This window comes from Diabrotica undecimpunctata, chromosome 8, assembly GCF_040954645.1.
Source record: "Diabrotica undecimpunctata isolate CICGRU chromosome 8, icDiaUnde3, whole genome shotgun sequence".
NCBI classification, from domain to species: domain Eukaryota; kingdom Metazoa; phylum Arthropoda; class Insecta; order Coleoptera; family Chrysomelidae; genus Diabrotica; species Diabrotica undecimpunctata.
Window position 1 is genome coordinate 139,016,476 of NC_092810.1, and position 12,466 is coordinate 139,028,941.

Here is a 12,466-nt window from a genome sequence, read left to right on the forward strand (position 1 = left end):
AAAGTAGAATAATAGAAAATACCGAAAAATGTGTCCCCCTTTAATCAAAAATCCACGTGTCGCTGGCTTTTTTATAGCTGGAACGCTGTTTACTCTTCGTTTATTTAAAATATATAAACGCTGATTCACATAAATAGGTTGAACCAAAACATGAATGCAGTTGTTCAGCATATTTTTTTAAATTTGGATATTTATCATTTCACACAAATGACCATAAATCTAAGTTGGTCCATTTGGAATATCTCTTTGGTTGGGTGGTTCAAAGGTGTCATTGATAGTATCATTGAATGGATAATGGATACATTCGACCAACTTTTTAATTTTATTGAAATCCTTAAAATGGATTTCAAAGTCTGATACCACTGACTGAATTTGTACTGTATACTTCTGTGGCTTCAAAACATACGCAGGGTGTTTTTCCATGTAATCTTTAATGTTGGCAAATCTTAGAAAATTTTTCCTTTCAATATCAACTATCAAAGATACTGCTTGAAGTTTGAATGATGCAATGAAACTCTTAATTTCTGATAATGTTTTGTTCTTGCCTTGCAGTACCTACCAGATTCAATGTGCTCAGTTTACCAGTGAAATCTGCTCGAAATGCCAAATATTTAGGACGGGAATAGGATAATTGTTTCCTTGCCCACGATCGACTGACCTAGGAGCCGCGATCGACTGGTCGATCTCGACCGACGAATTGGCCTCCCTGCTGTATATAATATATTTCTTTGTTATTTATGTGTAAATACCACAATATTATAAAAATAGAAAAAAAACTACAAAACCAGATTTACAATTTTTATTATTTTCAGAAAATGTACGTATTCTACTTTTCCATAATTTAACAAAATAATATAAAACAAAGTAGATAGCACTATGCCTTAGAGTCCTATTTAGTAATACCCATAAAAACTTCTTATATTACAATACATTTACAACAGATATATTGTCAGTCATTGAAGTATTACAATTTTTCTCCTCCTTGTACTAAGCATCACATACTTTTAGTCGACATTCGACTCCAAGCATTTCTTATGAAATACTTTACACGCATACTCTCCAACAATTTCTATTAAGATTGTTTTAAATTATTGCATTCATTTTCTATAATCACTAGTAATACTTAAGATAAAGTCCATGAAATATTTTATACATTTTTTAGTAAAACTAAAATAGTACCGCTTTTAAAAACAATCAAGATATAAGTGAACTGATCAGAAAAAGTTTTCCAAAGAAAGCACCTGGTCGAGACTAAATCACTAACAGAGCTCTGAAATATCTTCCTTTGAAAGCAATTGTATGTCTGACAAGAATAACTAACGCGATACTAAGATACAGATTTTTCCCAAACATATGGAAGGAAGCCAATGTAATCACGATACCAAAGCAAGGAAAAAACGACACATTTCCGCAAAATAGGCCGATTGGCTTACTTCCAGAAGTCAGTAAGATAATAAAACCATTCATTCAAACCAGACTCCGATCGAAGACAGACAGGCTAGGGTTAATCCTAGAAGCACAATTTGGATTCAGAGCGTAACATTCCAGCGAACTACAAGTACTCAGACTAACAGAATACATAGATAGCAGCTATATTTAACGATAAGCTATATACAGGAGCAGCCTTTCTACATGTAAGTAAAGCGTTTGACAGAGTGTGGCATTAAGGACTGACATACAAAATAAGAGATTATGGATACAGCAAGGCCATGATAAAACTCCTCTTCGTATACCTCAGCAACCGGAGATTCAGGGTCTAGATAGAATCAGTTTTACCTGAACACGAAATCCCAGAAGCTGGAGTACTACAGGGACAGTCCTAATACCCCTCCTGTATAGCATATATACAGCAGACGTTCCAAGAACACCCAGAACACTAATCAGCCTTTATGCAGACAACACTGCAATCGCAGCAAAACATAGAAACCTGGATAAGGCTGTAAGAAATCTACAAATCGCAAAGTACCCAATGAAACATAGCAATAATTTCAAAAAAGACCCAAACGGTTATCTTCAAAGAGAGAAGAAATAACCTAGAAGAATAGCTAAAAGTGTAAGGCAGAACCATCAAATGGCAAAACGAAGTTAAATACCTAGGAGTCACAATAGACCAAGGTCTAACATTTACACAACATGTTAACGCAACAGTCCAGAAAACAGGATACATATGCATCTCAGTGTAATAATTACATATGCATCTCTCGCATAGGGACACACAAGTCCCAGAAAACTCAAACAGCAAACACTAGCAAACATATAATAAAGTCTACATAATCGTAGCTCTATCAAAAAGAGAATTCGCTCACCTTTGGCATGGCATTGTATTTACTAATATTGATTTTATAGGTTCCACATAGCCAAAGCAAAAAAAACGGCTTCGGCTACCAAAAAAATTAATAAACCACATAAGCTATAACAAAAGGCGCAAACTACAAAAAATACTAACAAAACTCAAAAAACGGACATCAGGGGCCTACATCCTCGAGTGTCCAGTCATCGAATTGGGCTTACCTCAAAATGGGGACTCAAGCAAGCAATACAGATCGATAATAAGTTACTAGAGATAGCAGATTCTGGCTTGCGTTGTTCGAGTTAGGATTTCTTGTGGGAGGCCTTGTACCCAGGACTCCCACACGATAAGTACTTTGCTGATTAGAGAGCCTCTATAGCGCCTCTATAAACACCTTGTGTTCATAAACTTTTATCTTACGAACTGATCATTTTCTTAAAAGTTTGGACAGATCGATTTTGATTTTCTATTTTTTACTGTTTTATAACAAAAATTAAGAGGCCGTATTTGTCTGAGTTCAACCAAGAAGCCGTATTAATTGTAAAAGAGAACACTAGTTAAGATTATTTATGTAAATTTCCAATAGATGGCGACAGGGTAAGTACGGCATTTTTGACAATTTAATTTCAGTTAAAAGTTTATTTATATTATATTAAAATAGCATATTAAGTGATATTTTTACCGGATTATTCATAAAATTAGAACCAGCTTATATATTAACACCAACCAACTATTTACATTTATTAAGGTAGGTGTACGTTTTTACTCTTTCTATTCATTGACCGTTTACATTGATTCGTCCAAATTGCTGTTCCTTCTTAAAGATCAGCATACTTTTGTTTTTCTAATGTTTAGTGAAAGTTTATATCTCTGATTTACTTCTGTTATCCTGTTTATTCTTCTTGAGGGTCTCATAACTCTTGGAGAACTTCTAACTGTCAGCAATACCACCGTGTCGTCCGCGTATCTGATGTTATTGATACATTCATCGTTAATTCTAATTCTGGCTTTAATATCCTCTACTGCTTCTTGAAAAATTTCCTCAGAGTATATACTAAACAGCAGTTGAGATAGTTATTATTTCGAACCCCAAGTTTGGTTTTTATATTATCGGATTTTCCTGCCTCTGTATAGATAGACGATGTTTGATACCAGTAAAAATTGCTAATAATTCTTAGATCACAAGTGTTTATTTCAATATTTGTTAATCTCTTCATCAGCTTGTCGTGCTTTGATGTATCTAATGCTTTGTAGTGATCAATGAAGCAAGCATAAATATTGCAATTTACGTCTCTACATCGTTGAAATAGCATTTGCATTCCCACTGCATTCCGAAAACCAAACTGTGTACGGCTGATTTTATTCTTCACACAGTCTGCATATCCTTTGATTTTTAGAAATATATTTAAAAGATGATTCATTAAGCTGATGGTCCAGAAATCAATTTTGTTTTCTTTAATAAAGCAATAAATGACGACTTTAGCCATGTTTCTAGTATTCCTCCGCTTAAATAAATATCATTGAATATTTTTGTTAGGCATTGAGTACTATCGATGTTAAATAGTTTTGTGAGTTCAGCATATGCATTTTCAGGGCCAGCATCTTTGCCATAATTTATTGGTGATATTGCCTTTTCCACTTCATCTGATGTGATTGGTAAGTGGACATTTCATGTAGGATGAAGGTTGTTAGGACCTATTATCATCAAAGAGTTCTTGTATGTATTTGGTCCATCTGCAAATTTCTTGATTTTTATTTGTGATTAGGTTTCCCTGTTGATCTCGCATTCATTCATCAATCTAAAGTTGTCATTCATCCAAATTTTCCTGTTCTCTTTCTTTTCTATTAGACTATCTTCTATGATATTGTTAAAGGTTTCATATATATTCTGGAGTGATCCATGCATTATATATTTGCTTCATGTTACTTAGCTTCTCTGAAAGAATCCGTGCGACTGTCTCTTTTGTTGCCGTACTTTTTAGTCTTCTCCTATCACATTTTTTGTTACTATTCTTTTTGCAATCTTAAATCTAAACCTAAATTTACCAAAAACAGGAACATGATTTGATGATATGTCAGCACCGGGGTAACTTTTAACTGATAGGCATCCATTACGGAATCTCTTGCGCACCATTATGCAGTCAATTTAATTACATATTACTTTTCCTGATTGGTCTTGTAAAGAGACTTAAGCATATCCAAGACAAGCGTCTTGGTAGTAGTTTTAAGAATGTATTTAGTATTTCAATTTTTTTTCCTTTAAAAACAGTTTTAATCATTCTTCCGTTTTATTTCTCTCCTCTAGAACAAAATACCCAATAAATTCACCATTTTTTGCTTGAGGTACCAATTTTTGCATTCAAGTCACCCATAATAATGGTTATATCTTTTTTTTTAAGTCGTTTAAGTAAATTTATCAATGACCCATAGCTCTACCTCTTCTTCTGGTTCATTGCTGGTTGGGGCATACTCTTGTAAAACATTTAAGTTGACTGAAGTAGTTAGATAAAAGAAATAAAAAGAAGAAATAAAGCAAATGCAGATATAAAATAAGGCCTCTTAACTAAAATCTATGAACAATATGTCAATTATTATTATAGGATGGGCCAAAAACACACAAAGGAGTAGAGCTAGGAATTAAATGTCGTAACACTAGGCTATGACTAGCCCTTGCCCACTATTACGCGCCTCACTTCGTTCGGCGCGTAATATCGGGCGCGTCAAGAAAAGTCATGCTTCTCCGCCTCATAAAGTAATATACTATTATATATTTCTGTATTACATTTCATAACTTGGACCAATTATAAAGATACAGAACGATGCAAAATGGTCTGCGAAAAGAAAAAATATATTGTTTTTCAAGAATTGTTTTGAATTTAATATTATTTGTAAAATTATTTCAACATATTAAATGTATGTAATAAATATGTAAACAGTGTCAATACACAAAGCGAAGATCCATTTTTAATAAGAATTAAAATATGATAATATTAGAACAGTTTTGCTGATCAATTCTCTTTAATATAAAGAATAACAATTTGACGAAATATAGAAAATATCATATCAAATTACTATTTGAAAACTAAATACATATATTTCATGAACCATATCAAGATAAATCCCACCGTATACCCTATCCGCTTTGTCTTTAAAATATACACAACAACACAGTTACCAGCGGCTTCTTTCAACAGAAGCCGCTCTTAAACTCTAAAAAAGTATGTTCCGTCACTGACACCATCACGTTCTTCTGCTCTTGTCTCCAGTGCCTAAAAGCGTAGAAGGCAGCAATCACCACTAGCAGCAGTGCGGTGATGGCCAAAGCAGATAGAGCAGCTGAGTTTAGGTAGGCCGTGGGAAATCCTCCTCTTATCGAACAGTTGGATTCCTGCTCGTCATTACCGGATGGACAATGTCGTAGGCCGTCGCACCAAAGATCAGAGCTAATGCAGGCACCGAGCTCGGGACAACTGTAAAAATCAACAAGTTATCTTAAAAAAAATTTATCTTTTTGTAAATATTTTTATAAAAAAATTTTATACAAAAATTTTCTTTCCTGAACCTTCTACACATTATTACAAAACTTAAAAAAATGGATAAATGAAGCCGGTACAGAATTTCTTAAGTTTTTATCGTGACATTGGGAAATAGAGATTCAATTGTACACAGTGTTTAAAAGCCAAATGGAATAAATTTATTATTTAGGTTACTGTACATATTTATAAAAAATCCCGAAACACGTCAAATTTAAATTATAACTTGACATTCTTTAACGTGAAAATGCAACCCCTACCTTCAACCCCTTAGAATGACAGGTACAACCCCCAATTTTTAAAATAGGAAGTATAGGCTTGTGATATATCGTTTGAAAGGTCTTTTCATTCTCCATTCAAAAATGTTGTCGCTTTGTTTTAACACGCATTAGTAAATTGTTTTATTTAAGTTGTCAGTATTTTAATTTAAGTAAAAAGTTCGTTCAATTCAATTCTGAAAAATGGTTAGATTAACGGAAATGCATAAAATAACAGTTTTACAAATGATTGGTTACGGAGATAACACCCGAACACAACAGGAAGTAACTCGCCTATTTCATGAGAAATTTCCTAATTTACCGCCTATATCCCAAGGAACAATAAGTAAAATAGAGAAGCAGTTTCGCGAGTTTGGTCATGTAAGGCAGATAAAAAAAGCAGCTGCCAATGCACTGAGTGATGAACTCAAATTAGATGTGTTGCTTGAGTTTCAGGAAAATCCACATACATCGAGTAGACAGGCATCCACTACATTCAATGCTAGCCATACATCGATAGTAAACATATTAAAAGAAAATAAATTGCATCCCTATAAGATGATACCTACTCAGGAGCTCATGGAAGACGATTTTGATAGGAGAACTTTTTTTTGTGAGCAAATGATGGACATGTTGGATAACAATATTATCCAATTAGAAGACGTTATGTTTTCTGATGAGTGTACTTTTTCACTTAACGGTCATGCTAATCGGCAAAATTGCCGCTACTGGGCCACGGAAAATCCTCACTGGATGAGAGAAGAACACACTCAATACCCTCAAAAGGTTAATGTTTGGGCAGGGATTGTAGGAAACAATATCATTGGTCCCTTTTTCATTGTGGGCAACTTGAATGGCAACAATTATTTGGCACTACTTCAAAATGATGTCATTCCAACGTTGGCAAATTTATATCCTGATCCAGGAAACCCTCAAGTTCCAGCGAATACGATATGGTTTAAGCAGAATGAAACACCACCACATTACCAACTTAATGTCCGGCAGTACCTCGATACAATATTTCCCAATCGGTGGATAGGGAGGCGAGGATCGATTGAATGGCCAGCGCGATCACCTGATCTTACATTATTAGATTTCTTTTTATGGGGATATGTGAAGAGCCATGTGTACAAAACTAAACCTTCTGATTTAAATGACTTAAAAGAACGAATAACGCTTGCGATTAGGTCGATCACGCCTGTTATGTTAAATAATGTTAGAAGACAGTTTTATTTGAGATTAGGATGTTGCCAAGACGTTCGCGGTGAACATTTTGAACATCTACTTCATTAACATTCATAGTTCTTTTTCGTGTTCTACATTTTATTACGTTTTGCATTACATTTTAGTTTTTGATTGTATTGTAGCGAATTTCGGTAACCACATGATTTTAATTTATTTTATCTTAATTAATCTTAATAAACTTGAAAGCGACAACATTTTTGAATGGAGAATGAAAAGACCTTTCAAACGATATATCACAAGCCTATACATCCTATTTTAAAAATTGGGGGTTGTACCTGTCATTCTAAGGGGGTTGAAGGTAGGGGTTGCATTTTCACGTTAAAGAATGTCAAGTTATAATTTAAATTTGACGTGTTTCGGGATTTTTTATAAATATGTACAGTAACCTAAATAATGAATTTATTCCATTTGGCTTTTACATACTGTATAATATATTATGCGATACATTTTAAGAATTTATAATACAATATACTAGTATGTTGTATTACGACAATCTTGTTTTGTATTACTGTGCAATAGGAAACAACTTGTACATTAGACTTTAGTTTTTAAATCAATAATTATTTATCATAAAATTATCCCAATTTATGTAATTAACGTATTGTTATATTAACTCCAGTAGGTTGTATTCAATGTTGGCCCAAAAGTTAATTATTCTACTGCTAAAGTGTACAAATCCACCTGTTACCATATTTGCTTTAATTTCCAATGATTTATCCCTACAAGATAAAAAATACCACAAGTGAGATATTAGGGATTAGATGCTTAATAAAAAGTTCATCGCATTAAAGTTCGAAGCAGACTAAGAGATAAATCCCCAGGTGATTCATAGTTTGATAAACTTCAGAAACAGCTCTCAGGGAAAGCACATTTCTTGGATAATTTTTTGCTTGGCATTGGCGTGTTTATTCGTCTACGTCAAAGGTTGTTACCGTTAAAATGTATTATGGTGAAATATTTATCTAATGCTTCGCACAAAAATTTAAAATAAATGTTCTGTATTTTAAATTCTCGAAAACTTTTCTAGAGAAAAGGTTAATGTAGCGAAACACTTTGTCGTTTCACGCATTATTTTTGAGTATTTTTATTATTTAAAACGGTAAAAACTCTTTATAAAGAATCTAAATAAAATTCAACCTACAAAAAGTTAACTGTAAAATTTTTTAAAACAACTGTGGTTTGAGATAAAAACTGGATTAACCAAGGGTAGTCGAGAACATCTTCTGAATATAAGATAAATAATAGAAAAATTAAGTTTATTCAATATCCCACTCTACATTTGTTTTATTGATTATCGTAAAGCGTTCGACCGGGTCAAATGGCAACATTTATAGCAGATACTAGACAAATACACTACTGGAACAATTAACCCTTTTATAGTCAGTAGGAAGTACAATTCCCACCATATAATATCACGTCTACAGGTAGTGTACATCGATTTTTCCACCGTATGAGGCTGCTACCGACTAATAGTGTTATCAATAAACCTATAAAAAATTACTTTGAAGCTGAGGTACAGATATTTACATTACCATTCATACTTATCATTGTCTACACAAAAATTAAGATAAGTGCTAAGATTTAAATATTATTTTTTTATTCTTCTGATTTATATACAGATATTCATATAAAAAAATAAGAATAGAAACGTATTTGATGTATGCTAAATGCATTACCTTATTTATATTCTTTACCTGAAAAATGAGGAACATGTAGAAGAAGAAGCAGATGAAGATGCTTTCGAAGAAGAAGAAGTTTTTCGATCATAATTTGACTACAAATATACATGTCTGAATGCTTATTGATATACAAACAAAAACTGGCAACTGAGAACTAAAATTGGATGTTGTTTTTTTTTTTACTTTTTTATAGTTTATTCCTTTTTTGGTCGAGACCAAACATTCTGCGAAGTATTTTTCTTTTCCAAGCTTCCAATCTCTTCTGTATGGTTTTGTTCGTAGTCCATGTCTTGGCAGCGTATAGCCTAATATAGTCTAATTATAGTTTTTTATACTCTACTTTACTTTTTCGTGTCTGGATCCGACTACAGTTTTACTGCCCAATATCGGGCTACGTCTACACTCTTTGTATTTGCGAGCCATAAATCATCAAGAGTGCACTGTGATGGGCAAAGTCTGCATACTCTCAGGTGCTCCACGTTCTGTATTTCCCCACATTCACAAAGTGCGTCGCTGTCTGTCTTGATGCCCCATTTAATGAGGTTCTGTTTTACAGGGGCAACACCTGTGCGTATGCGATTGAGTGTCCGCCAGGTTCTCCAGTCCAGGTTCATTCCATTAGGTCGTTCTCGATGTAGGGGGAACAGTTCGGGTGGTTCGACGCTGACATTTCTTATAAACCTTTTCCTTGATTTAAGTCGGCTGATTCCTGGCGGTTCGTCAAACCCGTATAATTGGTGCCTTTCATCGAAAGTTTGCCTGAACTTCTCCACGTATTGTGGGGCGCATCTACGGTCGTCTGGTGATGCGTATCCAGCTACCCGGTACAGTAGGGGTAGGGGGTAGGCTTCATACAACCGGTAATTATTCTACATGTTTCATTTAACGCCGTGGTGACTTGTTGGGCGTGTCTAGATCTACCCCAGACGGGACAAGCATATTCCCCTGCTGAGAAACATAAGGCCTCAGCTGTTGTCTTCAATACTTGGGGGTTTGCACCCCACTTGCTCCCTACAAGTTTCCGGAGAAGGTTGTTTCTCGTAGCAACCTTTTGTATTGTGTTCTGACAGTGGAATTTATACTTTAGTGACCGCTCTAGTACTACTCCAAAATATTTGGGCCTATCAGTATGTTTCAAGCGTTGTCCCGTTTTTGTATGTTGTATGTTTTTATACTCTAATTATTGTATAACGAGATATATCTTCGGCCTTAATTATTTTGTTTATGACCCCAACACATTTGTTGCTCTTGGTCAGTCTCAGATTGACTTCAGTTTCTTTTTTACACGTCTGGTCAATAAATAGATGTATTTGTCGACCTTCTCGAAGTCTACAACAGATCCTTCACCTCTAATTTAAAGGAGTCCCTAATGCTTATTTCTTTTTTGCTCGAGATTTCCATGTACGTGGATTTATTAATATTAACTTTCAGTCCCATTTTAGAGCTTTACCGAATCAGTCTTTTTGCTATATTTGCCAGTTCTTTTCCATTTTTTTAATGGAAACCACATCATCAGCGTACGCTAAGCATTGGTGTTTTTTTTTATAAAAGAGTACCGGACCTATTTGTTCCACTAACCCTTAAAAATTTTTCTAAAACTATATTGAATAGTAAGGTAGACAACGGGTCTCTTTGGCGAACACTTTTTTTCACTTCGAACTCTTCTGAACTGTACCGTTGCATTTCACAGCACAACTGGTTTTTATAATGGTCATTTTTACCAATCTTACTTTTTTTTCTAACCCTTGAAATTCTTTTAGCGTTTCTATCAATTTGTTTCTGTCTATTGTATCATAGGCGGCTTTGTAGTCAATGAAAAGTACTTGTGCTGAAATATTGTATTCATAGCAACTGATCAGGATTTGTATAAGCATAAAAATTTGATTGGTTGTTGATATTTTCTTGCAAAATCCTCCCTAGTATTCTTCTAGATTCTTCTTCACATATATTTCTAATCGTTTTTTAATTAGTATGATAAGAACTGTATATTAATTCTAACAAGGCTATTTCTCTATAGTTTGTGCATTCAGTTTTGTGTATAGGAATTATAATAAACTTGTTCCATTCTTGAGGTATTTCTTCGGCATCATCTGAAACCTCTCTTCCATATTCTAAGTTCTCTACCACAATTCCGCTCTCTCCAGAGCTTTTTTGATTTTTCATATCTTCACTATTTCTTCAATCTCTTTTCTTGTGGGCTTTTGTTTTTCTTCTACTACTATTTGAGGTTTAGAAACATTGTAATTTTCTTAAGTAGTCACTCAATCATTTACCATTTCTTCGAAATTTATTTCCATCTTTCATATATTTGGTCTTCGTCCACTATCGGGTTTCCTTGCATATCTGTTACCTTCATCGTTCCTCGCTGATACCCAGTTTTAATGTATTTTACCTCTTTCTAAAAAATTTTGTTTTTAATTTTTCTTGTAATTTTCTTCAATATGCTTTACTTTTTTCGTTGTTCGGCGTATCTTTCTAGGTCGTCTTGTTTTTGCGATCCCAAACTTTTTAATCTCAAATCTGATCTTTTTTAACTCTGTTCTACATTTGTCATCGACTCAGTTGTTTTTTCTATATCTTCTTGTTCTTGGTATATTCTTTGACGTTGCTTTCTTTAAAGTGTTAGTCATTTTCAAGAACTTTTGTTGTATGTTACTCACAGTAGCACTATCTTATTTGGCGTAAATTTTTTGAATATCCTTTTGATAATCCTGCACTACCTCAAATTTTCCGGTTGCACTTTTTTTTCGTTTATGCTTTTGAATTATTGCATCTCTTATATTAGTTCTAACCAAAATTACGACATAAAAGCACGTAAATAAAAATGACCAGAATTATATTTTATACAATTTTAATTTCTTTGATTTTTTATGCTACAATCAACATTTTCGGTCCTATGCCTATGAAAAGCCTAACGAGTCACAAGCGATTAATGAACCCTAGGCGCTGACGTCATCAGCAGCAGGCCATAAAAATGAACCAATCTGTCTGGTAAAAAAAGGCTCAGTTTGAGGATAGACGCTCTTCGCGATATACGTATGGCAATTAGAATAAAGCAGTGTTTTGTGTGTGGAGAAGCTACTACCGAAAATATCGCTGTGAAAGTGAAAAAATGTGATATATAAACTCTTTTATCATTAAGTATTATTGGAAAATGTTGACAGCGTGGTCATGCATCAAACGTGCCAGAAAACTTAGTGAACAAGAGGCTTAAGGAGTTATCACATAGTAGAAGCACCGTCATATCTTGATTATCATCAACATCAACTACATCCAAGAGATAAAAATTGTATAACATCTAATTCTCTCCTTTTTTATTTATATACATTCATGTCATATAGTTATTAATAAACGAGATAATTTGATAATTAAGCTTTGTCACTATTTTCCCACTAACTCGGGAAATATCGACCGCACGATAAAATTTGCAAAGAAGAAATTGCAGGAAATCGCATATGCAAC

General features: G+C 33.9%; 1 protein-coding gene across 1 annotated transcript in view; it reads right to left on the reverse strand.

The window, feature by feature from the left end:
* Nucleotides 1–785: 785 nt before the first annotated feature.
* Nucleotides 786–12,466, reverse strand: part of LOC140448105 (uncharacterized) — a 652,893-nt gene continuing 641,212 nt past the window's right edge. The window contains exon 9 of the mRNA XM_072541173.1: nt 786–5,760. Within this exon, the coding sequence (XP_072397274.1) occupies nt 5,478–5,760 (283 nt within the window). The 3' untranslated portion in view covers nt 786–5,477. The remainder of the gene's footprint in view (nt 5,761–12,466) is intronic.